At 47.1% G+C, this 27,690-nt stretch overlaps 2 protein-coding genes across 8 annotated transcripts in view; both read right to left on the reverse strand.

Annotated features, from left to right (window-relative positions):
• Positions 1-33: 33 nt before the first annotated feature.
• LOC118378841 (syntaxin-17-like) lies at positions 34-18,974 on the reverse strand. 5 transcript variants are annotated; one of them, XR_008091169.1, is made up of 9 exons: positions 18,820-18,974; positions 18,092-18,278; positions 17,890-17,955; positions 14,966-15,158; positions 14,648-14,766; positions 14,446-14,496; positions 3,758-3,844; positions 1,518-1,819; positions 34-1,241 (listed from the first exon to the last, which is right to left on the reverse strand). XR_008091169.1 is itself a non-coding variant. In XM_052495653.1 (9 exons), exons 3-9 carry the CDS (start codon positions 18,224-18,226, stop codon positions 1,640-1,642), a joined length of 831 nt encoding a protein of 276 aa, XP_052351613.1. In that variant the 5' UTR covers positions 18,227-18,278; positions 18,467-18,554; positions 18,820-18,970; the 3' UTR covers positions 34-1,639. The 5 variants fall into 5 exon arrangements, 3 of the variants coding, with proteins under 3 accessions (XP_052351613.1, XP_052351612.1, XP_052351614.1); XR_008091167.1 differs by having other exon boundaries at positions 34-1,270; XM_052495653.1 differs by adding an exon at positions 18,467-18,554 and having other exon boundaries at positions 34-1,819; positions 18,820-18,970.
• Positions 18,975-23,868: 4,894 nt separating this feature from the next.
• Positions 23,869-27,690, reverse strand: part of LOC127915377 (nuclear receptor subfamily 4 group A member 3-like) — a 47,852-nt gene continuing 44,030 nt past the window's right edge. For all 3 annotated transcript variants that reach the window (XM_052495658.1, XM_052495657.1, XM_052495656.1), the window contains one exon: positions 23,869-25,776. In XM_052495658.1, the coding sequence (XP_052351618.1) occupies positions 25,508-25,776 (269 nt within the window). In that variant the 3' untranslated portion in view covers positions 23,869-25,507. The remainder of the gene's footprint in view (positions 25,777-27,690) is intronic.

Here is a 27,690-nt window from a genome sequence, read left to right on the forward strand (position 1 = left end):
AGTTCTACAGAGAAGACGCTTGACACACACACACACAATTCCTTCATCAGAAGTAGATTTTATTGGTTTTCTTTGGCAATATAAAAGTAAATCATCACATAGATTAAGAGCATCCATATTTAGTTGGTCACTGTTGTAGTAGATGACATCAGGCGTGACCCGTTTCTCTCGTGGCACTTTTAAGAGGGGAAACTTTGGCCTCACTCATCACAACTTTCTACCTGGTACACCCAGGACAGCTGTGTTTATCCTCCTAACCTTTCTCAATCACAATAACTCACTCTTATTCTCTGCTCCCCAGTCTTTCAAATTGACACATTCCAGTCTGTCATAGGGAGCAGGCCTCTCCTCTCCAGCAGGGTTCAGACCAGGACACAGTCTTGACATTTACTGCTGTTTATACCTCCCTCTCCCTCTGTTAATGAGCTGTATACTCTAAGCAGAGCAGCAGACTCAGATAAACATCAATAAGTTCATAAACTAGAGAGATGGGTGACTGCTTGACCCAGGCTGTGTCTGGCTTTGGCACAGTGTGTATTTGATAAAGACTGGGGGTAGTTAAGACGGTCTGTCTAAGAAACACAGTATAATAACATGACTTTAATAAAACTACCATCTCTCCGTCTGTACTAAAAGGCACCAAACAGCAGGACTTATGTTACAAAACTAGGCTGTAGTGTTTTCTACTAATAATGCACATCTTTTCATAATGTATAATCATATACTTAAAGTAACTGTGCAGTGAACGTTCTGTAATCTCATACCCAAATAATGTTGACTCATCCTATACTTGTATTTGTGGGCAAAATATTAATTGTAGAAAACAAAAAACAAACTTGTATCTCAACTTGCTGTCATCCTAAGGAGGATGAGCTGGCCAATCAGCGATCCACTCACATGAATATTTTTAAGATCAGTATACGCCCACACCATTCCATTCCAACACAGAAAATCTGTTTTTTAACATATTTAAAAGATTTTGGAAGGAAAACTATTTCATTTATATTGTAAAAATGTGTAGATCATATTTAATAGAAATCTGGAAACACTGGACAGTTACTTTAAAGTTTTAAATACAAAGCCAACAGACCCAGCATATATACATACATCACACTCAACTAACACAGCATTCACAAGGCTCTCCTACGATGTTTAAAAGTCTTATTGATTGGGAAGTGGTAGATCCCAGTGGCAGGCTTCTCTTCACAGTAGGCCTCTCTTGACATACCTCTCTCCTCTGTCTATTGGCAGCGAGAAGGAGGAGGAGTTCCTTATTACCACAGTAAAGAGAGCAAATCTATTGGTCAAACAACAGATTGTTAGAGCGGACAGCCAGTTAGTCTGAGGGATATCTAGGTTGAGTTCCTACCCGACAAGATGCACAGGCGTTGCATTGCATCAACCAATGGTTGTGCGCCACTTCAACTGTGCAGTCGGGCATCAGATTGCTATATCATATGATGTGGTTAGCTGATATGTAAGGTCTAGCATGCGTCTGCAATGTAGTCGGACAGTACCTGGACCAGTGTAAGCTTCTGGAGGTCAGAGGTCCCTTCACGACCAATCAGAGGTCACTTGTCCTTGTCCAGCGGTGGTTCTGGTTCCGTAGGGGGTGCAGTGAGCTGGTTCATCTGGGACTCTACTCTAGCTCTGCGTTTCTTCTGGACCAGGTTCCCCCTGCAAACCCCAGAGCCCCCCCTCCAAGCGCTGCTGCCACCCCCGCTGCCTTGAACCCCACCAGTAGGCCCAGCGGCCCACCCAGCACCCCCCCTAACACTGCCCCCGCCACGGGTAACACTGCCAGCCTGTAGCCCACCGCCTGCGGAGAGGACAGAGGGATAGACGAGTCACTACATGCATTGACAGTCTAGGTTTCTTCACTTTTTATGCCAATAAAGATTCTTAAATTCAATTAAAAAGACAAGGAAATAAGAAGAAACTTCGCTTGGGACAAATCAACGCACATATAACACACACACACACACACTCAGGGGGGTTATTCCTTTGATGTTCTAAGACACACAGTCAGCGAGAAGTCTTCAGATCTACCTGGCCTTTCATGATCACACACACACACAAATGTACACACACAAACAGCAACACATGCGCACACACCATCATCATCATCAAAGCTCTACAGTTTAATTACCCACAGTTATTAAAATTGGAGAAATGAGGTGTGTGTGTGTTTATTAATATTGTTATCTTCAGAGAGGAAGACGCTCCTTTAGACTGATTGCTGTAAATGAGTGACTCCTCTGAACATTCCGCCACACACACACTACCCCCTCCCACGGTTGATTAACAGATGAACAGTTAAATGGCTCCAGTTCAAACGCCCTCCCACCCCCTCACATCATGGCAGCGAAGGTCATTTTAATTAACCAGAGGTAAGTTGAAAGTTCAGAGTACAGGGTGTTGGTAAAGCAGGGGTGTGTGTAATGGCACCTGGCCTGATGACAGATGACACACACTGCTGTGTCTGACACCTCTTCTATATACACACACTGCTTCTAAAGGCCTCAGCATGCTTCAGTTGGGCTGACTCCTAGCCCATCGAGTGTGCACACATACTCCCTTAAAAGACCTGAAAAATGAGAAAAAAAAGCAGCAATAGTACTATTTGTCCATTTAGAGATGCCGTAGCCAGAATACACTTCCTCAAAATAGTCAGAATTAATCTAAGATAAATCTGTCACTAATTTTGACATGGAGATCTTAGTTGTGCAATTTTACATCTAACTAAGATGTTTCGTGAGGTATTTCTTAATGAAAAAATGTGCATGAAAACTAGTCATTTCTCATTGAATGACAACAAAGACTTTATTGAAGAATCCCTACTGTTGACCAATTACCGACGAAGGACCGTAGACTTCGGCTTTGATCTTCAGGTTGCCTAGCAGAAAAACAAGTCCAAAACGCCTAACCCAGACAAAGCTGGGCCAATTGTGCGCTGCCCTATGGGACTCCCATTCACAGTCGGTTGTGATACAGTCCAGGATCGAACCCGGGTCTGTAGTGATGCAGTGCCTTAGAACGCTGTGCCACTCAGGCAGGATCCCTTAACAGCACAGCCACACCCATACCCTAGAATATTCTGGACCTCAATGTGGGCTCAATCCCATTTCAACTTCATCAATTAAGGGAGTTGAACTGAGTTGAAGTTCAATTTATCAATCAAAACATGGGGTGAGAGATGGTACATTTACGCTTAAATAAACCACATTTTTAAATATTGTGATATTTTGTCTGCAACTAGACTCAAACGGGTGTGTACGCGGAGCATCTGTTCAGCCGTATAGAGCTCACACAACGTACCACACTGAGCTTGTAATATGTCTGTAGGTATTGAGCTGTCAGTCTGACTTTATTCTGAGGGGGTGTGTGTGTGTGTGTGTATTGAGCCAACAGTGGGAGGCCAAACGCTGCTCCTGAAGAGCTATTAAATAGCCCTTCATACCTCTCCTCGCCTCCTGCACCCACACACACACACCTTGCACTCTCCATTGACAACACCCCCTACTCAACCCCTCCCTCCATCACTGTACAACTTAACCCCTCTCTCCATCTATTCTCTCTATTTCTTTAATTGCAGCTTTCCTCCGTATTCTGCTGGATCAATAGGGACAAACGTTGTAGAATGGCTGGGAGGCAAAGTGCCATCGATCTCCCAAACACCACACACACACACACACACACACACACACACACACACACACACACACACACACACACACACACACACACACACACACACCTTCCCGAGGCTCCTGGTCCCCTCCTCCACGTTGGCTGCTGCTGTGTTGACGTTCTCCTCTATGCTGTCAATCTTCTCCTGCTGGGACTGACACATACACAGGGTTTATACACTGGAGACACACCGCTGACTTGGTCCCTCTCGACACAGCAACACAGATGTGTGTGTCTGTCTGTGGGGGGGTGATGCGGGTATAAAGTAGAAAAGGTAGGGTCTGGGGGAGATTATATTGGCGCAGGGGGGATCTGGGGAGATTATATTGGGGTAGGAAGGGGTCTTGGGGGGGTTATATTGGGGCAGGAGGGGTCTGGGGGTTTATTGTGAGGAGCTAATGAAATATTCAGAGTGGCAGCTGTCCCTCTCCCTGTGTGCTGGACACCATCCATCCTTCTCTTCTTCCTTATTATAGTTGTTATATATACATACTATATGCATTTTATGGACATGGTACCTTTTTACATTAGCTACTTATTACATATGGATAGACAATATTCAGACAACAGGTATACATTTTCTGTAGTGGTTTCAGTCATAACTATGATCAACCGTGAGCTTTTTTAAGTCTCTCGTCTCCCTTACTGCCCCTAACTCCCTCCCTCCCTCCCACTCCCTTACTGCCCCCTAACTCCCTCCCTCCCTCACTGCCCCCTAACTCCCTCCCTCTCCGTCACTGCCCCCTAACTCCCTCCCTCTCCGTCACTGCCCCCTAACTCCCTCCCTCTCCGTCACTGCCCCCTAACTCCCTCCCTCTCCGTCACTGCCCCCTAACTCCCTCCCTCCCTCCCACTCCCTTACTGCCCCCTAACTCCCTCCCTCCCTCACTGCCCCCTAACTCCCTCCCCCTCCGTCACTGCCCCCTAACTCCCTCCCTCTCCGTCACTGCCCCCTAACTCCCTCCCTCACAACTCCCTCCCTCTCCGTCACTGCCCCCTAACTCCCTCCCTCACAACTCCCTCCCTCTCCATCACTGCCTCCTAACTCCCTCCCTCACAACTCCCTCCCTCTCCATCACTGCCTCCTAACTCCCTCCCTCACAACTCCCTCCCTCTCCGTCACTGCCCCCTAACTCCCTCCCTCACAACTCCCTCCCTCTCCGTCACTGCCCCCTAACTCCCTCCCTCACAACTCCCTCCCTCTCCGTCACTGCCCCCTAACTCCCTCCCTCACAACTCCCTCCCTCTCCATCACTGCCTCCTAACTCCCTCCCTCACAACTCCCTCCCTCTCCATCACTGCCTCCTAACTCCCTCCCTCACAACTCCCTCCCTCTCCGTCACTGCCCCCTAACTCCCTCCCTCACAACTCCCTCCCTCTCCATCACTGCCTCCTAACTCCCTCCATCACTGCCTCCTAACTCCCTCCCTCACTGCCTCCTAACTCTCTCCCTTACTGCCTCCTAACTCCCTCCCTCTCCGTCACTGCCCCCTAACTCCCTCCTCTCCCTTACTGCCTCCTAACTCCCTCCTCTCCCTTACTGCCTCCTAACTCCCTCCTCTCCCTTACTGCCCCCTAACTCCCTCCTCTCCCTTACTGCCTCCTAACTCCCTCCCTCTCCGTCACTGCCCCCTAACTCCCTCCTCTCCCTTACTGCCTCCTAACTCTCTCCTCTCCCTTACTGCCTCCTAACTCCCTCCTCTCCCTTACTGCCTCCTAACTCCCTCCTCTCCCTTACTGCCTCCTAACTCCCTCCTCTCCCTTACTGCTTCCTAACTCCCTCCTCTCCCTTACTGCCTCCTAACTCCCTCCTCTCCCTTACTGCCCCCTAACTCCCTCCTCTCCCTTACTGCCTCCTAACTCCCTCCTCTCCCTTACTGCCTCCTAACTCCCTCCTCTCCCTTACTGCCTCCTAACTCCCTCCTCTCCCTAACTCCCTCCTCTCCGTTACAGCCCCCTCCCTCCTCTCCGTTACAGCCCCCTCCCTCCTCTCCGTTACAGTCCCCTCCCTCCTCTCCGTTACAGCCCCCTCCCTCCTCTCCGTTACATCCCCCTCCCTCCTCTCCCTTACTGCCCCCTAACTCCCTCCCTCTCCGTCACTGCCCCCTAACTCCCTCCCTCTCCGTCACTGCCCCCTAACTCCCTCCCTCCCCGTCACTGCCCCCTAACTCCCTCCCTCTCCGTCACTGCCCCCTAACTCCCTCCCTCCCAACTCCCTCCCTCTCCGTCACTGCCCCCTAACTCCCTCCCTCTCCGTCACTGCCCCCTAACTCCCTCCCTCACAACTCCCTCCCTCTCCGTCACTGCCCCCTAACTCCCTCCCTCACAACTCCCTCCCTCTCCGTCACTGCCTCCTAACTCCCTCCTCTCCGTTACAGTCCCCTCCCTCCCTCCTCTTCGTTACAGTCCCCTCCCTCCTTCCTCTCCGTTACAGTCCACTCTCTTCTCTCCGTTACAGTCCCCTCCCTCCTCTTCGTTACAGTCCCCTCCTTCCCTCCTCTTCGTTACAGTCCCCTCCCTCCCTCCTTCATCTCCATTACAGCCCCCTCCCTCCTCTCCGTTACAGTCCCGTCCCTCCTCTCCGTTAGTCCCCTCCCTCGTCTCCGTTACAGTCCCCTCCCTCCCTCCTCTCCGTTACAGTCCCCTACCTCCCTCCTCTCCGTTACAGTCCCCTCCCTCCCTCCTCTCCGTTACAGTCCGCTCCCTCCCCTCCGTTACAGTCCCCTCCCTCCCTCCTCTCCGTTACAGCCCCCTCCCTCCCTCCTCTCCGTTACAGTCCCCTCCCTCCTCTCCGTTACAGTCCCCTCCCTCCTCTCCGTTACAGTCCCCTCCCTCCTCTCCGTTACAGTCCCCTCCCTCCATCATTCTCCTCTCCCTTAAGGTGTCTGCATGCTTCCCAGCTGTGCATATATTAGGACGGCATATTGTAACGCTTTTGTTAGTTTTGGTCTTCGGTGAGGGCTTTTTCCGGCCGTGCTAACAAAACATTTTCTCCAGGCATGCCGGAGTCGGTAGCTGAAGTCTACGCCCCTTCGCCTGTGATTGGTCAACAGTAGGGATTCTTCAATTTAAATGTTTGATGTCATTCAGGGAGACCGCACCAAACATCTTGGATGTAAAATTGTTCGACTAAGATCTGCTTGGTACTTCGAACAAAGGTCTTTTAAGGGATTATGTGAGCACACTCATTCTGAACCGAAGCATGCTGACACCTTTACTCCTCTCCTCAGTCCTCACATCTCTCATGTTCACTTCGTTTCCCATTTCTTCACCCTCCCTCCCTTTAAATCCCAGATGTATGTATGGTTGTTGGTGGATGTGGAGCTTCTAGGCTCCAGCCAGTGTAACAGGGGGAGATGAGTGCTTCAGTCAGACACTAGCAGGCTGCGTCTGAACATCTCAACTTGCCTGTCTCTGTCCCCCTCCCTCCCTCCCTCCCTCCCTCCCTCTCTCTCTCTCTCAAATCCCCAGGCAGATACAAACACCGACACACAGCAGTGTTTACCCTGTGGTTGAGAGGCTGAGTATTGGTCCCTGAACAACACCAGTCACCCCAGAGAGACCACAGCACTAAAACATCTTTATGCTCTCTCCTTCAAAACAATCTCCTCTCAGTCTCGTCTCTCGCCCTCCCTCCCTAAATCTCTCTCTCTACACCTCTTTCTGCCCTCCTCTCTCACCATGTTTAAGCCCTCCCTTCCTCCCACTCACCCTCCTATTGCTCTTTCGTTCCCAGGGGATAGAGTGATAATCGGAGTCGTCTGTTTTCCTCCTGGCCTACCATACGCCCTGTTGCCTGTGTTCTCTCCCACGGCACTCTCCTCTCTACTCCCCATGGACACACAGCCCCCTTCTCTCCTATCCTCTCTCGTCTCCCACCTCTCCCCTATGGCCCATTTTCTACCATCCCCCCTCCCCCAGCAGTACACCTGCCTGCAGCCCCACTCCAGTAACCTGTAGTGTGCTATGACCTGCTCTCTAAGGAGCCCCAGCATGAATCCAACCAGACAGACAGACGCTAGGCTAGCTGTCGCTCACTACACTGTCTGTCAGTGCCCTCACTGCCCTGTGTGCTAACAGCATGGTTAGCGTAGCCGCAGCGGGCTATCTGTGTTACGTAGTCCTGTCCCTGTCATTCATACTGTCTCATTAGACACCAGAAAGGCATTGTCTGCTGACCTTGTCAGCTATCAATCACACACACAAAACATCCAGTGCATTCGGGAAGTATTCAGACCCCTTCTCTTTTTCAACATTTTGTTATGTTACAGCCTTATTCTTTAACGGATTAACTTTTAAAAAATTGTCCTCATCTAATAATAATAATAATAATACAATAACCCACAATGACTAAATGAAAAACGTTTTTTATGTAGTTGTTTTTTTTTGTTGCTAATTTCAGAAGTATTCAGACCCTTTGCTATGAGCCTCGAAATGGAGTTCAGGTATATCCTGTTTCCATTGATCATCCTTGAGATGTTTCTACAACTTGATTGGAGTCCACCTGTGGCAAATTCAATTGATTGGACATGATTTGAAAAGGCACACACCTGTCTATTTAAGGTCCCACAGTTGACAGTGCATGTCAGATCAAAAACCAAGCCATGAGGTTGAAGAAATTGTCCGTAGAGCCTCGAGACAGGATTGTGTCGAGGCACAGATCTGGGGATGGGTACTGAAACATGTCTGCGGCATTGAAGATCCCAGTGGCCTCCATCATTTTTTTATTTTTTATTTCATTTTTGTTTCACCTTTATTTAACCAGGTAGGCTAGTTGAGAACAAGTTCTCATTTGCAACTGCGACCTGGCCAAGATAAAGCATAGCAGTGTGAACAGACAACACAGAGTTAAACATGGAGTAAACAATTAACAAGTCAATAAAACAGTAGAAAAAAAGGGGAGTCTATATACATTGTGTGCAAAAGGCATGAGGAGGTAGGCAAATAATTACAATTTAGCAGATTAACACTGGAGTGATAAATGATCAGATGGTCATGTACAGATTGGTGTGCAAAAGAGCAGAAAAGTAAATAAATAAAAACAGTATGGGGATGAGGTAGGTAAAATGGGTGGGCTATTTACCGATAGACTATGTACAGCTGCAGCGATCGGTTAGCTGCTCAGATAGCAGATGTTTGAAGTTGGTGAGGGAGATAAAAGTCTCCAACTTCAGCGATTTTTGCAATTCGTTCCAGTAACAGGCAGCAAAGAACTGGAATGAAAGGTGGCCAAATGAGGTGTTGGCTTTAGGGATGATCAGTGAGATACACCTGCTGGAGCGTGTGCTACGGATGGGTGTTGCCATGGTGACCAGTGAACTGAGATAAGGCGGAGCTTTACCTAGCATGGACTTGTAGATGACCTGGAGCCAGTGGGTCTGGCGACGAATATGTAGCGAGGGCCAGCCGACTAGAGCATACAGGTCACAGTGGTGGGTGGTATAAGGTGCTTTAGTGACAAAACGGATGGCACTGTGATAAACTGCATCCAGTTTGCAGAGTAGAGTGTTGGAAGCAATTTTGTAGATGACATCGCCGAAGTCGAGGATCGGTAGGATAGTCAGTTTTACTAGGGTAAGTTTGGCGGCGTGAGTGAAGGAGGCTTTGTTGCGGAATAGAAAGCCGAATCTAGATTTGATTTTCGATTGGAGATGTTTGATATGAGTCTGGAAGGAGAGTTTACAGTCTAGCCAGACACCTAGGTACTTATAGATGTCCACATATTCAAGGTCGGAACCATCCAGGGTGGTGATGCTGGTCAGGCGTGCGGGTGCAGGCAGCAAACGGTTGAAAAGCATGCATTTGGTTTTACTAGCGTTTAAGAGCAGTTGGAGGCCACGGAAGGAGTGTTGTATGGCATTGAAGCTCGTTTGGAGGTTAGATAGCACAGTGTCCAAGGACGGGCCGGAAGTATATAGAATGGTGTCGTCTGCGTAGAGGTGGATCAGGGAATCGCCCGCAGCAAGAGCAACATCATTGATATATACAGAGAAAAGAGTCGGCCCGAGGATTGAACCCTGTGGCACCCCCATAGAGACTGCCAGAGGACCGGACAGCATCCCTTCCGATTTGACACACTGAACTCTGTCTGCAAAGTAGTTGGTGAACCAGGCAAGGCAGTCATCCGAAAAACTGAGGCTACTGAGTCTGCCGATAAGAATATGGTGATTGACAGAGTCGAAAGCCTTGGCAAGGTCCATGAAGACGGCTGACAGTACTGTCTTTTATCGATGGCGGTTATGATATCGTTTAGTACCTTGAGCGTGGCTGAGGTGCACCCGTGAGCGGCTCGGAAACCAGATTGCACAGTGGAGAAGGTACGGTGGGATTCGAGATTACAGGCTGGTAATAGGGGTTGCGACAATGGCGGCGGATAGTTTCAGAAATAGAGGGTCCAGATTGTCAAGCCCAGCTGATTTGTACGGGTCCAGGTTTTGCAGCTCTTTCAGAACATCTGCTATCTGGATTTGGGTAAAGGAGAACCTGGAGAGGCTTGGGCGAGTAGCTGCGGGGGGGGGGCGGAGCTGTTGGCCGAGGTTGGAGTAGCCAGGCGGAAGGCATGGCCAGCCGTTGAGAAATGCTTGTTGAAGTTTTCGATAATCATGGATTTATCGGTGGTGACCGTGTTACCTAGCCTCAGTGCAGTGAGCAGCTGGGAGGAGGTGCTCTTGTTCTCCATGGACTTCACAGTGTCCCAGAACTTTTTGGAGTTGTAGCTACAGGATGCAAATTTCTGCCTGAAGAAGCTGGCCTTAGCTTTCCTGACTGACTGCGTGTATTGGTTCCTGACTTCCCTGAACAGTTGCATATCGCGGGGACTATAGTATGCTATTGCAGTCCGCCACAGGATGTTTTTGTGCATTTTTTGAACGGAGCATGCTGATCTAAAATGGTGAGGAAGTTACTTTTAAAGAATGACCAGGCATCCTCAACTGACAGGATGAGGTCAATGTCCTTCCAGGATACCCGGGCCAGGTCGATAGAAAGGCCTGCTCACAGAAGTGTTTTAGGGAGCGTTTGACAGTGAGGAGGGGTGGTCGTTTGACTGCGGCTCTGTAGCGGATACAGGCAATGATCGCTGAGATCCTGGTTGAAGACAGCGGAGGTGTATTTGGAGGGCCAGTTGGTCAGGATGACGTCTATGAGGGTGCCCTTGTTTACAGATTTAGGGTTGTACCTGGTGGGTTCCTTGATGATTTGTGTGCGATTGAGGGCATCTAGCTTAGATTGTAGGACTGCCGGGGTGTTAAGCATATCCCAGTTTAGGTCACCTAACAGAACAAACTCTGAAGCTAGATGGGGGGCGATCAATTCACAAATGGTGTCCAGGGCAGAGCTGGGAGCCGAGGGGGGTCGGTAGCAGGCGGCAACAGTGAGAGACTTATTTCTGGAGAGGGTCATTTTCAAAATTAGTAGTTCGAACTGTTTGGGTATGGACCTGGAAAGTATGACATTACTTTGCAGGCTATCTCTGCAGTAGACTGCAACTCCTCCCCCTTTGGCAGTTCTATCTTGACGGAAAATGTTATAGTTGGGTATGGAAATCTCAGAATTTTTGGTGTCCTTCCTGAGCCAGGATTCAGACACGGCAAGGACATCAGGGTTAGCAGAGTGTGCTAAAGCAGTGAGTAAAATAAACTTAGGGAGGAGGCTTCTGATGTTGACATGCATGAAACCAAGGCTTTTTCGATCACAGAAGTCAACAAATGAGGGTGCCTGGGGACATGCAGGGCCTGGGTTTACCTCCACATCACCCGCTGAACAGAGGAGGAGTAGAATGAGGGTGCAGCTAAAGGATATCGAAACTGGTCGCCTAGAGCGTTGGGGACAGAGAATAAAAGGAGCAGATTTCTGGGCATGGTAGTGTGTGTGATGGGGTGCGGGTACAGTGGAGGTAAGCCCAGGCACTGGGTGATGATGAGAGATGTATCACTGGACATGCTGGTTGTAATGGGTGAGGTCACCGCATGTGTGGGAGGTGGGACAAAGGAGGTATCAGGGGTATGAAGAGTGGAACTAGGGGCTCCATTGTAAACTAAAACAATGAGAACTAACCTGAACAACAGTATACAAGGCATATTGACTTTTGAGAGAGACATACAGCGAGGCATACAGTAATCACAGGTGTTGAATTGGGAGAGTTAGCTAAAACAGTAGCTAAAACAGTAGGTGAGACAACAGCTAATCAGCTAGCACAACAACAGCAGGTAAAATGGCGTTGACTAGGCAGGGAGGGTCGGATTAACTACACAGAGCCTGAGTGCGGCTGGGGCCGACAGATAAAACATAAACAAGCAGAATGGAGTACCGTGATTTTTTTTTATATTAATTTTTTTTTTTTTTTTTAATTACCTTTATTTAACTAGGCAAGTCAGTTAAGAACAAATTCTTATTTTCAATGACGGCCTAGGAACAGTGGGTTAACTGCCTGTTCAGGGGCAGAACAACAGATTTGTACCTTGTCAGCTCAGGGATTTGAACTTGCAACCTTTCGGTTACTAGTCCAACGCTCTAACTACTAGGCTACCCCGGGTAGTCCAGCATGCATCAGCTATGTAGCCAAGTGATCAGTGTCTAGGGGGCAGCGGTGGATGGGGCAGGGAAGCTAGACTGGCGAGTATTATCCAGGTTTAAAAAACTGGCTGGCTATGCAGAAGGTAAAAGGTAAAAGCCGCTAGCAGTGGCTAACAATGACTAAATCGTTTGTAGCTAATTAGCTGGTTAGCTTCTGGAGGTTCTTGAGTGTGTTCTAAAAATTAAAAATAATAGCGATTCTGTATCACATTGGGTGAGGCAGGTTACCGGAAGGTATAAACTAATTAAAAATCGAAAAGAGATTGAAAGTTAATATGGGTCCTCTGAGTGGTTGGGACGCGGCGATTCAGACGGTTAGCAGGCCTGTGCTAACAAGCTAACAGTTAGTAGGCCGGGGCTAAACAAGGTAGCAGTTAGCGGACCAGGGCTAAACAAGCTAGCAGTTAGCAGGCCGAATTAGCAAGCAAGGAGATAGCAAGGGCTAGAAAGTTAGCCTTTGGGGGACGTCGCGATGGGGTGAGTCTGTTTATGCCTCTTCATGCGGTGACATCGATAGACCGGTCGTGGGCCCGGATATTGTAGCCCAGGAGTATGCTTCGGTGGTAGCACAGGAGCTCTGGCCGGGCTAGCTTCAAGCTAAGTGGGTGGAAACGCTAGCCAGGAGTAATCATCCGGGGTTGCGGTTAGCTAGTTAGCTAGTTGTGAAGATCCAGCTGAAAATGTTCCGTTTGCGGTGGGAATCTGGGGATAAAAAAATAATAGGTCCGTTATGCTCTGGTTAGAGTCGCGTTGTTCGAACTGGCGAGAGCTTTCCGAGTTAAAGGTTAGCTGATGACCGGTTAGCTGAAGACCGCTAGCAATGGTTTGCTGACTGATAGCTGGGAGTTAGCTGGCTAGCTTCAGTTGAGGGGTTCAGGATCCGAAGTAAATACATTAGAAAAAAAAGCTGATCCGCGCTACATTGGGTGAGGCGGGTTGCAGGAGAGTATTTAGAAGTTGAGGTTTAGCTAAATGTTTTAAAAGATATGCGGAGAAAAATATGTTAAAAAACGCTATATACAAGGGACACGACACAACAAGACGTCTGACTGCTACGCCATCTTGGATTCAGCACAGCACATTCTTAAATGGAAGAAGTTTGGCACCACTAAGACTCTTCCTAGAGCTGGCCGATCGGCCAGCCAGCCAAACTGAGCAATCAGGGGAGAAGGGCCTTGGTCAGGAAGGTGACCAAGAACCTGATGGTCACTCTGACAGAGCTCTAGAGTTCCTCTGTGGAGATGGGAGAACCTTCCAGAAGGATAACCATCTCTGCAGCACTCCACCAATCAGGCCTTTATGGTAGAGTGGCCAAACGGAAGCCAATCCGCAGGAAAAGGCACATGACAGCCCACCTGGAGTTTGCCACAAGCATTTCGCTACACTCGCAATAACATCTGCTAACCATGTGTATGTGACCAATAAAATTGGATTTGATTTGAAAAGTTACCTAAAGGACTCTCAGACCATGAGAAACAAGATTCTCTGGTCTGCTGAACCAAGATTGAACTCCTTGGCCTAAATGCCAAGCGTCACACCTGGAGGAAACCTGGCACCATCACTATGGTGAAGCATGGTGGCGACAGCATCATGCTGTGGGGATGTTTTTCAGTTGCAGGGACTGGGAGACTAGTCACGATTGAGGGAACGATAAACGGAGCAAAGTACAGAGATCCTTGATGAAAACCACACAGCCAAGACAACACAGGAGTGGCTTCGGGACAAGTCTCTGAATGTCCTTGAGTGGCCCAGCCAGAGCCTGGACTTATACCTGATCGAACATCTCTGGAGAGACCTGAAAATAGCTGTGCAGCAACGCTCCCCATCCAACCTGACAGAGCTTGAGAGGATCTTTAGAGAAGAATGGAAGAAACTCCACAAAAATAAAGGTGTGACACTCTTGAAGCGTCATACCCAATAAGACTTGAGGTTGTAATCGCTGCCAAAGGTGCTTCAACAAAGTACTGAGTAAAAGGTCTGAATACTTAAGGAAATGTGATATTTCAGTTTTTATTTGCAAAAATGTCTAAAAAACAGTTTTTGCTTTGTCATTATGGGGTATTGTGTGTAGATTGATGAGGAAAACAATTTAATCCATTTTAGAATTAGGCTCTAACGTAACAAAATGTGGAAACAGTCAAGGGGAATACTTTCCGAATGCACTGTACATAGAATACTCACATGGACCAGCAGAGAGAACTCTGTCACCAAACCGCTAAGCTCCTTCAGGTCCTGACAAAACAAACTCATATTAACACAGCAACAATAATATAAACAGAAACCTACTATATGACATATTAAAGACATGAATAAATATTATAATCTCTTAATCTATTATTAAGACAATTTGTGAATACAGTACAAGGGGCCCAAATATTCCCACCTCCTCCAGGGTGTCCCAGGACTCAGCAGCACTCTCGTTGAGGGGGATCACTGGGAGGAGGAGCTGCGTTTGATTGACAGGAGGGGGCTCCCTGCCCACATCATCACCATGGGAACCACCTAATGGACAAGGTCAGTGAGAACCAGAGTGACCAACTTTAGATCTGGACATGTTCCTGCTTCTGAAATTCTCAAATTCATAATGAGCATTTAGATTATTTATTAGTTGGTTTATTGGTCAATAAAGGAAGAGGTAACATGGCTGACATAGAATGGAATAAACTGATGTATTGAATAGAGGGGAAGGGGGCGGTGCTACCTGAGGATGAGTGGTCTGGGAGGCGTGGTGCCTGTGGCAGAGGGGCGGGGTTAGAATGCAGGAGTAGGAAGTCTTGCACGGCAGCAGATGCTCGGTCTCTGATTGGCTGAACCAGCCTCTCCAGGGCGGGGCCGTCCTCCGGACAGATACGTCCGCACAGCTTCTCCATCTCTCTAACATTAGCCCTCAACTGCTACAGAGAGTGAGAGAGAGTGAGAGAGAGGTTCAACTTCCCAACAGATAGATTTAAAAAAGAGGCACGAGAGAGAGAGAGAAGTACACCCTCATACAGACAGACAGGTTTCAGTGTCTCTGCTGGGAGGAGGAGTGAGAAGGGGGAAGTAGGAGGGTGTCAGATCGCCTCCCCTGGTTGTACCCATCAGCCCCAGGGCAGACCAGGGCAGGGGTCAGGAGGTCATGACCAATAGATGCTCCCACGCTAATTAGACATGATGAATAAACATACACACACAGCTGCAGACTGAATTAGCATTGAGCTTCTATGGCCACGGGGAGACACAACTGTCAGAACGCTAAAGACCTGTTAGCATATGCTTCACAGACAACACACATACAGAGACACACACACACAAAGAACACAACACAAAGATCAACAATAAGAACATTAACAGGTGAATGAACTCTCTGCGCTGCTGGAGAAGGTTGGTTAAAACCTCTTAAATGTAATCTACGTAATCCCCTAAAGTAATTATTTACCATGAGAGGGCCATAAACAATAACTAGTAATGCTGCAATCTCTACGGTTCAAATTTCCCCTTTCTGGAAAAACAGTTAGACTGGTGAGGTATAGTCACTTTTCAAGACACAAGATCAAGTACAAAAGCACAAACATAATACAAACATGATACAAATATGTTACAGTGGGGCAAAAAAGTATTTAGTCAGCCACCAATTGTGTAAGTTCTCCCACTTAAAAAGATGAGAGGCCTGTCATTTTCATCATAGGTACACTTCAACTATGACAGACAAAATGAGAAAAAAAATCCAGAAAATCACATTGTAGGATTTTGAATTAATTTATTTGCAAATTATGGTGGAAAATAAGTATTCGTCTTGGTCGGCCGGTCCAAGTAGATTATTATTTGTTCTGATGGTGACTAAACATAAATATGTTCAAGAAGGAAAAATAGCAAAGGCACGCCCAAACTAAAAGACCCCAAATCAAACCAGTAGGCTCTCCGAGCTGGTACTCTGACTGACGATCACCCTAATTGACAACACACTGGGGGAATGGAGTGTGGAAGTGATCTGTAGTGTGCTGTCTAAACTACCTAACCTATTCCCTCAAAGTGATGAGCAGCAGAGGGGGGTCTATAATAATATTCACAGTTAGGAGAAAGGGATGAATAGATGAGTGATGGATGAAAATAGAGGCATGCAGACAGAAATAAAGAAAGCAGAGGAGCCCACTTCCTGCTAGAGACTTCACTTCCTGCCTAGAGAGTGGGGGGTGGTGACTCGGTCTTTCTCTGCTTCCCTCTGCCTTTCTTGCTCTCTCTCTACTTCTCTTAGGCTCTATCTGTGCTGCATGTCCTTGTGTATCATCACCCATCTTCAACTTCCTTACACACACCCAGCCCAGCGGACAGAAACACACACACGCCACACAGGAAAGCACTCTGCCCCTCCCAAGGGGTTTGAGGGGAATGGTGTGTTTTGAGTGTGTGTATGTGTGTGTGAGGGAAGGAGGTGGGGGTGAATTCTTCAGTTCCAGAGACATGGTGTGTCATTGTGAAAACACACTGTGCAGCACTTTACACACACACACACACACACACACACACACACACACACACACACACACACACACACACACACACACACACACACACACACACACACACACACACACACACACACACACACACACACCACACAGTCATTACATTTACATTACATTTAAGTCATTTAGCAGACACTCTTATCCAGAGCGACTTACAAATTGGTGCATACACCTTATGACATCCAGTGGAACAGCCACTTTACAATAGTGCATCTAAATCTTTTGGGGGGGGTGAGAAGGATTACTTTAACCTATCCTAGGTATTCCTTAAAGAGGTGGGGTTTCAGGTGTCTCCGGAAGGTGGTGATTGACTCCGCTGTCCTGGCGTCGTGAGGGAGTTTGTTCCACCATTGGGGGGCCAGAGCAGCGAACAGTTTTGACTGGGCTGAGCGGGAACTGTACTTCCTCAGTGGTAGGGAGGCGAGCAGGCCAGAGGTGGATGAACGCAGTGCCCTTGTTTGGGTGTAGGGCCTGATCAGAGCCTGGAGGTACTGAGGTGCCGTTCCCCTCACAGCTCCGTAGGCAAGCACCATGGTCTTGTAGCGGATGCGAGCTTCAACTGGAAGCCAGTGGAGAGAGCGGAGGATTCGGGGTGACGTGAGAGAACTTGGGAAGGTTGAACACCAGACGCGCTGCGGCGTTCTGGATGAGTTGTAGGGGTTTAATGGCACAGGCAGGGAGCCCAGCCAACAGCGAGTTGCAGTAATCCAGACGGGAGATGACAAGTGCCTGGATTAGGACCTGTGCCGCTTCCTGTGTGAGGCAGGGTCGTACTCTGCGGATGTTGTAGAGCATGAACCTACAGGAACGGGCCACCGCCTTGATGTTAGTTGAGAACGACAGGGTGTTGTCCAGGATCACGCCAAGGTTCTTAGCGCTCTGGGAGGAGGACACAATGGAGTTGTCAACCGTGATGGCGAGATCATTGAACGGGCAGTCCTTCCCCGGGAGGAAGAGCAGCTCCGTCTTGCCGAGGTTCAGCTTGAGGTGGTGATCCGTCATCCACACTGATATGTCTGCCAGACATGCAGACATGCAGAGATGCATGCAGAGATGCGATTCGCCACAACATAAAGTATATACTCAGCACAAGGCCAGTGTGCGTGTGTCTATGTTTTACCTGCACAGTGCGGCTGGCATTGATGTGCTCCTGATGAAGGCGATCCCATTGTCCACTATGCTGGAACTGTAAGACAATAACAAGCTCAGTTGCTGCTTCTCTGTGTGTGGTTCTTCTGTAACTTCCAATGGTCGGTGATGTGAGTTTGCATGTGTATATATGTGTGTGTGTATATATGTGTGTGAGTATATGTGTGTGTTACCTTCAGTATATTGCTGTGGTGTCTCTGTAGTCTTTCTAGGTCTGTCGGCAGGGCTACTTTAGTGAACTTGTTGATTGGCCCTTCAAGACGCCTCAGCGTTAGCTTGCCCCCTCCCTCTGACATCCTCCCTGACATCTGGTGTTCTCACACCTGAAACCATACACACGTGCTCCTCTTACTCAGCTACCTGGAAGACAGGAGGTATACATCAAACATCAGTGTGCCACACACAACCACGTGACCGTTATTTCACCGTTATTTCACACACACACACACACACACACACACACACACACACACACACACACACACACACACACACACACACACACACACACCTCCTTGTAACCCAATGCCAAACACATCACAACATACCATTGCTGGCTAGTAGGGAGCTTTGCTGACCCCCTCGTGCCCAAGGTTTGAATAACAGGGTCTCAGTCTGTCTCGAGCTGTTTGCTAACTAACGACGTTAAACGACAACATCCGGAACAAATGACAACAGAAAAGTTTGCTTGTTCCAGAGAGAAGAAATGTCTGTAATTATGACACATTAAAACACATTTTGACCGAGGTAAGGCATCATCCTCTAGCTAGCTGGCAGGTATAACGTTATATTGTGTCTGTCACAATATGTATCAATATGTTATCAAGCTTGCCAGCACAGCTGACCATTCAAACTTTAAATCTATCACGTTTAATTTTCAAACCGTGAACATATTACTTACTTAAAGTAAAAACCCATGAGTGTAAAACTTGAGAGATGCATTCTTCTAGGCTATTTCGTAACTGTTTGTCTCGAGTTAGCTACATGTCCAACTTTCTCTTCTGTTTGTAAACAACTTGCGCGCAGACGAATTACTTCCGATCTAAAACCTTAGCCGACAGAGAGAACGGTCCGCCCCTTGAGGTTGAATCTACAGCAGTCACATACAGTAACCTTTCTGAGTTCAATAGTGAATATTATAGCAAGAGATGAGTGACTGATTTCATATACATTTTTGTAAAAGCAGGAATTGAACTTCTGCCAAGTTGTACATCTATATTGATTGGGTAGACAATATTGATCATGTCAGGCAAATAACATCGACCAATTTATTTATTTAACTAGGCAAGTCAGTTAAGAACAAATTCTTATTTTCAATGACGGCCTAGGAACAGTGGGTTAACAGCCTGTACCTTGTCAGCTCGGGGGTTTGAACTTGCAACCTTCCGGTTACTAGTCCAATGCTCTAACCACTAGGCTACCCTGCCGCCCCAATGTGTGACGTGCGAGAACAACTAGAATGTCCACTCAGTCGGACTATCACCACATGCACGCACGCACACGCACGCACGTACATGTACACACACACACACACACACACACACACACACACACACACACACACACACACACACACACACACACACACACACACACACACACACACACACACACACACACACAAAACTATGATGTGGAGCTGCTAGGAGGGTGGAGTGGTGCCAGGTGCATGGTCACAGCACTAGGCTTAGAGTGGATTATTATGGACATGCCATCTCCTGTGGCTCTCTATTGTCTGTGTGTGGGGGGGTTTGTGTGAGAGAGAGAGAGAGTGTGTGTGTGTGTGTGTGTGTGTGTGTGTGTGTGTGTGTGTGTGTGTGTGTGTGTGTGTGTGTGTGTGTGTGTGTGTGTGTGTGTGTGTGTGTGAGTGAGTGTGTGACTGTGTGTGTGCGTGTGTGTGTGTGTGTGTGTGTGTGTGTGTGTGTGTGTGTGTGTGTGTGTGTGTGTGTGTGTGTGTGTGTGTGTGTGTGTGTGTGTGTGTGTGTGTGTGTGTGTGTGTGTGTGTGTGTGTGTGTGTGTGTGTGTGTGTGTGTGATATTGGGGATAGAGCAGCATGTGCTCCTGGTCCTGCTGGGAGATAAGCAGATCTATAGCAAGCCTCTGTACCTCTGTCATCACCTTTAATATTTAACACATACACACATACACGCACACACACACATACACGCACTTCCTGTGCTGGTTGAAAAGCGTTTGAGGAGGCCTCTCTATTTATGTAATTGGGCCTTAAACACCAAGCCTGCAGGGGGGCTCCCCTGGTGTGTGTCTAGTCCCACAGGGAGACTCCCGCAGCAGAAAGGTAAAGCCACAGCAGACTGAGGGGGAGGAGCTGAGCAGACAGTGAAAGTCTGGACACCCACATCACACCACAACATTGTGTTGTTTCAGATGTGTGTCTCCCATAAAACTTAAATTAAACGCAGAGTCTCAAATAGTTGCCATCCCTTTTAATAGCCGGGCATCGGCACACATTTCAGCAAATAACACCTGTTTCAAATGGATGCCGTGTCTAAGATTGCTCCAAGAAGATAAAGAAGAGCCATTGATGAGACAGCAGTGTGGTTTGACATGGTCGGCTCAACTACGGTGGATACAAGAGGTGCAACGAGTGAGACAATGGTGCTGAAACGTGAAATCGGGGGTGTATGATGGGCAGCCTAGTCTTTGCATGTCTGATCTGCGATGGATTTGTTATTACAATGTTTATACTGGTCATACTGGTCACAATAACTAGTATGGTAGTCTTTTCAACATTTGTTTGAGCAAGAGCTGTGTGCAAATCCGCCCCTTTTTTTAAATGTTCACCTAAAATGACATACCCAAATCTAACTGCCTGTAGCTCAGGACCTGAAACAAGGATATGCATATTCTTGAAACCATTTGAAAGGAAACACTTTGAAGTTTGTGAAAATGTGAAATCAATGTAGGAGAATTTAGATCTGATAAAAGATAATACAAATAAGAGAAGCATGTATTTTTGTATTTTTTTGTACCATCATCTTTGAAATGCAAGAGAAAGGCCATAATGTATTATTCCAGTCCAGGCACAATTCACATTTTGGTCAGTAGATGGCATCAGTGTATGTGCAAAGTTTTAGACTGATCCAATGAACCATTGCATTTCTGTACAAAATTTTGCATCAAAGCTGCCCAAATGTGCCTAATTGGTTTATGAATAACTTTTCAAGTTCATAACTGTGCACTCTCATCAAACAATAGCATGGTATTCTTTTCACTGTAATAGCTACTGTAAATTGGACAGTGCAAAATGTAAGCTTTCTGCCAATATCAGATATGTCTATGTCCTGGGAAATGTTCTTCTAACTTACAACCTCATGCTAATCGCATTAGCCTACGTTAGCTCAACAGTCCCACAGGGGACCCACCAATCCTGTTGAGGTTAGGTCTGGCTCAAACAGAAGCCTGTCTCTAATAAGCACCAGTTGTGTTCAGTGATTGAAGCAAATAAACGCCCAGGTTATAAATGTATGTTTTACAGTATTTGACCGAATGTGTTTACATGCGTGCTTGTGTGTGTGTGCGTGTGTGCGTGCGTGTGTGTGGTGGAAGGACGCAGGTGCCATCCGTCTCAGTGTAATCCAGGAAGTGTGTCTCAGCAGGAGAGGAAGTGCTTCAGCGGGGAGCCCCTCCCACTCATGAATATTACATTGCCCCCCATAATATACTCACCTGACTTGACCAATTTTAAGTACTGGCAGGCAACAACACAAAGAAATACCTAAAACACTAAAAGGACCAAGTCACTCTTCATAGAATTACTTTAAAATGCCTTTATTTTAGTTATGGCATGTTCAGTAAAACAAAAAGTGTAAAACTCTGAAGCGTTTCGGCGTCCTAGTTTTAAACGGTTTGGTCAATTGAACCATAACTAAAATAAAGTCATTTTAAAGTCATTCTATGAAGAGTGTTTATGACCATTTTAGCCCTTTACCAAAGAGCACCTTCTACCTACAACATTCTACTGTGGTATTGCAGCAGGACTTCCTCCCTTCATTTGCTATAAACAAATAACACTTTTATATTTATTTCTATATAATATTTACAATGTTGTACTGTTTTGTTGTTGGTTTGATGGCTGCTGCGTTCACACACAACCTTGTTATGTGTTTGCAATAACTGTTTTCAGGATCCCCTTTAAAAAAAAAAGCGATAATACATCTCAAAGGACTATTCTGCCTCCATCTCTGATAATAAATAAATGCAAACAGTGGGATACCACCTGCTTAGAGTATATGTGTGTGTGTGTGTGTGTGTGTGTGTGTGTGTGTGTGTGTGTGTGTGTGTGTGTGTGTGTGTGTGTGTGTGTGTGTGTGTGTGTGTGTGTGTGTGTGTGTGTGTGTGTGTGTGTGTGTGTGTGTGTGCGAGAGTGAGTGAGTTGTGTGTGTGTGTGTGTGTTCTAATGGGAGCTCTAATTAAGACTCTGGGGGTATCTGCTATCTGTCAGCACTGATCGATCGGCTGGCAGAGACTGACAGCTCCTTCTGTGTGTGTGTCTGTGTGATCCTGTCTTTCACTTCTGTCATTGAGCTCTCTGCTCTCTGTGTGTGTTGGTGTTATGTCACTCATCACTCAACACTGTCACTACCTGTGTTAGAGGAGAATTAACACACACACCGTATCTGTACACAGTGTGCCGGGCCTTTCACCTGACAGCTTACTGGACACAGGGACATCATTCTCTTTGACAGAGGGACAAGATGTTAGAGTGTTCTGAACACACACACAGACCACGTGGTCAGGCATGGGCGATGTTTTAAACAGTTTAACACCTGGATTAATGTGTGTGTGTGTGTGTGTGTGTGTGTGTGTGTGTGTGTGTGTGTGTGTGTGTGTGTGTGTGTGTGTGTGTGTGTGTGTGTGTGTGTGTGTGTGTGTGTGTGTGTGTGTGTGTGTGTGTGTGTGTGTGTGTGTGTGTGTGTATTTGTGAGTTAGTGTGTGTGTTGAGTGATGGCATCAGTGTGTCAGCGACAGTATGACAGGGGTGTGTCTGCGTGTGTGTGTGCATGTGCGCGAGTGATGGCAGTGACAGTATACATGGTGTGCTGTGAAATGTCACCTTGGCGATCGATCATGTTTAGCGAGGGTAGAGGCTGATCTGGTCCTCACGCTTACATGAACCCTCCATCCACCTCCATCCCTCCTCCTCTACTCCCCATCCCTCCATTTCCCTGCTAATTTTCCTCTCCTCCGTGTGAGAGCCCGAAGGGTCCCTAGGGAGAGGAGATCCCTCTTACCTGTCAAGAGGAACCAACCGTCACCACAAACACGATCAGACACACACACGCGCGCTCAGACACTCGGACACAAATACACACCCTCAGACACACAAATACACGAACTCAAAGACACACACACACACACACATGAGTTCAGACACACACACACACTTCATTCCACATATCACACTTATTCAGTGATTTTTATTTCATTTATTTAGAAATGTGTGCAGGATCAATTCCTTGCAGTGAATCCTCTGGTTTCCCTCATTGTCCTGATATAACATTAATTCATGGTACTGTGAGTGATGATGATGATGATGATGATGATGATGATGATGATGATGATGATGATGATGATGATGATGATGATGGAAACAGCAGACTCAGTCAGTCAGAATAACCAGTCAGTCAGAATAATCCGTCAGTCAGAATAACCAGTCAGTCAGAATAACCAGTCAGTCAGAATAATCAGTCAGTCAGAATAACCAGTCAGTCAGAATAACCAGTCAGTCAGAATAACCAGTCAATCAGAATAACCAGTCAGTCAGAATAACCAGTCAGCCAGAATAATCAGTCAGTCAGAATAACCAGTCAGTCAGAATAACCAGTCAGTCAGAATAATCAGTCAGTCAGAATAACCAGTCAGTCAGAATAACCAGGTCTACTTCATGATGTCAAAGTGATGAACAAAAACTCCAGTCAGAGGGAAATAGAAAACAACTTTTTTTACTTCTTTTAATTTCTCTTCTTCAAAAAAACAATGCACAACTTGTACCACAATATTTGAAAAAGCTAAAAACACTTCAAAATATTAGTTTTGTATATATATATATTTATATATCTATAGAATTGTATTTTTTCCTTCTTTCAAAACGGATACCTGTGAGTGAGTCTGTGATGTGTAATGGTGGATGGCCGGGTTGGGGGGGGGGACCACACACACACACACACACACACACACACACACACACACACACACACACACACACACACACACACACACACACACACACACACACACACACACACACACACACACACACACACACACACAGGCACAGTCTGTCACACAAACCAGGCCAGGCTGTCATAACAGCTTCATAAGAGCTTATAACAGCTTATAACACACCATGCATATGCTCCTGTACTCCTACACAGAAACACATAGACAGTAACACTGTCCTCCAATCTCTCACAGCCTCCATATTACAAACATATAAAAAGAGCATGACTGCGGAATGTTTCAACCTCTCCCAGGCCCCTTACAGTCATCCATGGAGCACCCTTCTACTCCCAGCCCCCCTTTCCTCCTCTCCTGTTCTCCTCCTCTCTGCCTCTTCGCTCCCTCTCTCGGGGAGCAGGGTGGGTGTGTGTCTGTGCTTGTCACCCTCTGAGGGTGTAAGTGCTGCTTGCGTTCTTTCCTCCAATAATCCTAAGAGTTCATTCTTAAATCTACTACAGCCAGTTCAAGTCTGAGAGACTGAGTCATCAATGGTTAGTTCTCAGTACCTCCTCACCAATCTCTCTTTCTCCCGGAGCTACTGACAGACTGGCAGTACATGGCCAGTCTTAGTATGAGAATCATTTAGAGTTTGAAATTAAACCTTTCCATCTCTAGCTGTTGCGTAAAAAAAAAAGATAGCACTAAAGAAATTGCACTTGGACAACAGAGCCAAACAGCAATCACTTCACTGTGTGTGTTGGGTGTTTTATATAGATCTTCTGTTTTAATGCCTTCTGTTGTGTGACTAAGCTCACACACACACAGACAGATTGCTGGGTCACTCACGCTGTACGTCGTCTAGACTGACGATACCTTTTTTTATTTAAATGTCTCCTTCCTCCAATTTCGCAGGGGGAACACAAAACAAACACAGCTTCTGTTTCCCTGGGACATCATCAGAGCGTCACACAGCTACTCACACAGACTGCCTTCCCCTGCCCCTAGGACAGACTGCTATGAACTTCAGACTGAACCGAACCAGACTGAAGCAGGCCAAACCAGTCCAGAACAAGGACCTGGGTCTTATTTTCCTCCTTCAGGCATAATCAGACTGAAACAGGACAGAGAAATGTCCCTTTCATTTTTTTTTCATCCTTTCAAATCCTCCCATCACACGAGAAAAACGGTCCAGATAGAAAGTGGTAAGCATATGAATAATTGTCTTTATGGCGTGAAAAGCATTTTTTGATTGGTTGTCCTTAATGAGTGAAAAGCAATTTGATTGGCTGTCTCTCAGCGTAGCTCAGCAAGTCTCGGTCCTCTGAGTGTGGCTGCGGGTGCTCTAGGTGGGGGGATCTTAAACAGGATGTGACATGTATGTGTGGGCATAATCAGCCCAGGCAGCATCAGTAGGGCAGAGTGTCTAGGAACCTGTCAATCAGAGGTGGGGGTGGGACTAGGTCCTCCAGCTTCAGGTAGAAGATCCTCTGCAGACCCTGGGTCCTCTGGGAGCGGAGCTCCGCCCTAACACCCAGCACACGACTTAGAGGGGGCGTGGCCTTGGAGGAGGAGGAGGAGGAGGAGGGGCCAAAGCCCAGGTGGTCTCTAAGGCAACAGACCACCTTGTTCTGCAGCTCCTCAACACGCTTACTGTCCTTCAGTCCTGGGACCTGCTCTGTGGAGACAGAGGGAAAGACGGGTTACACACTAAACAGATACACAAAGAGAGATACAGGACACACATGCACACAGTGCTCCTCCACTTGCTCAGAGCGCTACCAGCTCGAAGCACAAACTCCATCTTGTTTTCCATTCAATTCCATCTCATTAGTTCCTGTGGATCTTGTTGTTATTATGTTACCGCAGCCTTAAACCTTAAACAGGCTCTAAACCTCCGAGACATACACACCCTGTCTGTGTCTCTCACTGCAGATCAATACACACACTAACCTAACATACCCCCCACCCGAGTCCTGTGACGATTTACATATAAACACACACACACTCTCACATAAACACACTCGCCTGCTCTAAGAGGTTGACATCAACACAAGTAGCCAGTGCTCAACAATTAGCAGATTATTCGCCCCTGTGAGCAGCCAAATGAGATTAGACACACACACATTCACTGCCCTTAGCAACCCGACCAGCCTTAATGTGACACTAACTCATTCTGTAGAGAACAGGGTGTCCAGACAGTCACACACACACGTAGTTTGTGTCAGAAAGAGTGTGTGTACTGTGTGAGTGTGTGTGTAGAATGCTCGCCTCAGTGTGAGACGTCTACTGTCTGTGTTGTTGGACTCTTTTGTACGCTGTGTGTTTGGTGCTGCAGTCACTGCCGAGGTCCTTTTCACCTCTCACTGAGAGAGACAGCTCTCAGACCTCATGCTCTCTGCCTCACCTCTATACCCTCTCATTCTTCTCTGAATCCATTCTTTCTCTCTCTAACTGAGTTCCTGGGGAGGGAGGGAGGGATCGATGGCTGTCTTTCTGCAGAGGCCACTCTGCCGCGGTCGATGGTTCTAGCAGCTCTACAGTAGCAGTGTCCTGTGTGCTGTGTGGAGGTGGCAGAGTGCCACTGAGAGCCGTGTGGACACCATTCCAGAGCCGAGCTCCACGGTGACCCGGTCGATCCGGCACAGAGTTAAGTGCTCCCCCAGAGAGGAGAGGAGAGGGTGGGGGACAGGGATTGGACTGTGTGTGGGGGAAAGGGGTGTAGTAGAATTTGAAATCTCAGAGTATTTTTTAAAAATGTAACCAGGCAAGTCAGTTAAGAACAAATTTTTATTTACAATGACGGCCTAGGAACAGTGGGTTAACTGCCTGTTCAGGGGCAGAACGACAGATTTGTACCTTGTCAGCTCGAGAGTTTGATTTAACAACCTTTCGGTTACTAGTCCAACGCTCTAACCACTAGGCTACCTGCTAAGTAACATGTTCGGCAAAAAATAGTTCAACGAGGGTAAATAAAAGAGTGAGATAAAAGGTTTCTCTTTGTTGAATGACCCTCTGCTCTCCCCTGTCTGCTCTCAGCTCTTTACTCACTGTCTGTTGAAGTGTGTGGGGGGTAGAGTCAGATAGTGTATTCTGTTCTGTGTGCAAGAGGCATTCAGCAGAACACACACACACACGAAGGAATCAGTGATGCTCCTACGTGGTTCACACTCATGCTCTGATTAAGGGACCAGGTGTCAGACAGGTGCAGCAGGTGCTGCCGGAGATCAGGTGTACCTTCCGGACCGAGGTGTGTTTAAGTGTGTGTGTGCTAATGTGTGTGTGTTAGGGTATTAGGGAGTGTGTGTGTTAGGGTGTTTGTGTGTGTACTTGTTTTCTTACATTTCACCTGAATGTCCTGAGAAGGTAGGAAAACAAGAACTTTTTTGAAAAGTCAGGAATTTTCAGGTCCTGAATTTATCCAAATGCTATTTTAAGCTTATGGGTTAGGTTATGGGTTAGGGTTAGGTTAAGTTTAAGGTTAGGTTAAGGGTTTTGGGGTTAAGGTTAGGGTTAGGTTAAGTTTAAGGTTAGGTTAAGGGTTAGGTTATGGGTTAGGTTAAGGGTTAGGTTAAGGGTTAGGTCAAGGGTT

Source organism: Oncorhynchus keta, chromosome 34, assembly GCF_023373465.1.
Source record: "Oncorhynchus keta strain PuntledgeMale-10-30-2019 chromosome 34, Oket_V2, whole genome shotgun sequence".
In the NCBI taxonomy this organism is placed as follows: Eukaryota; Metazoa; Chordata; class Actinopteri; order Salmoniformes; family Salmonidae; genus Oncorhynchus; species Oncorhynchus keta.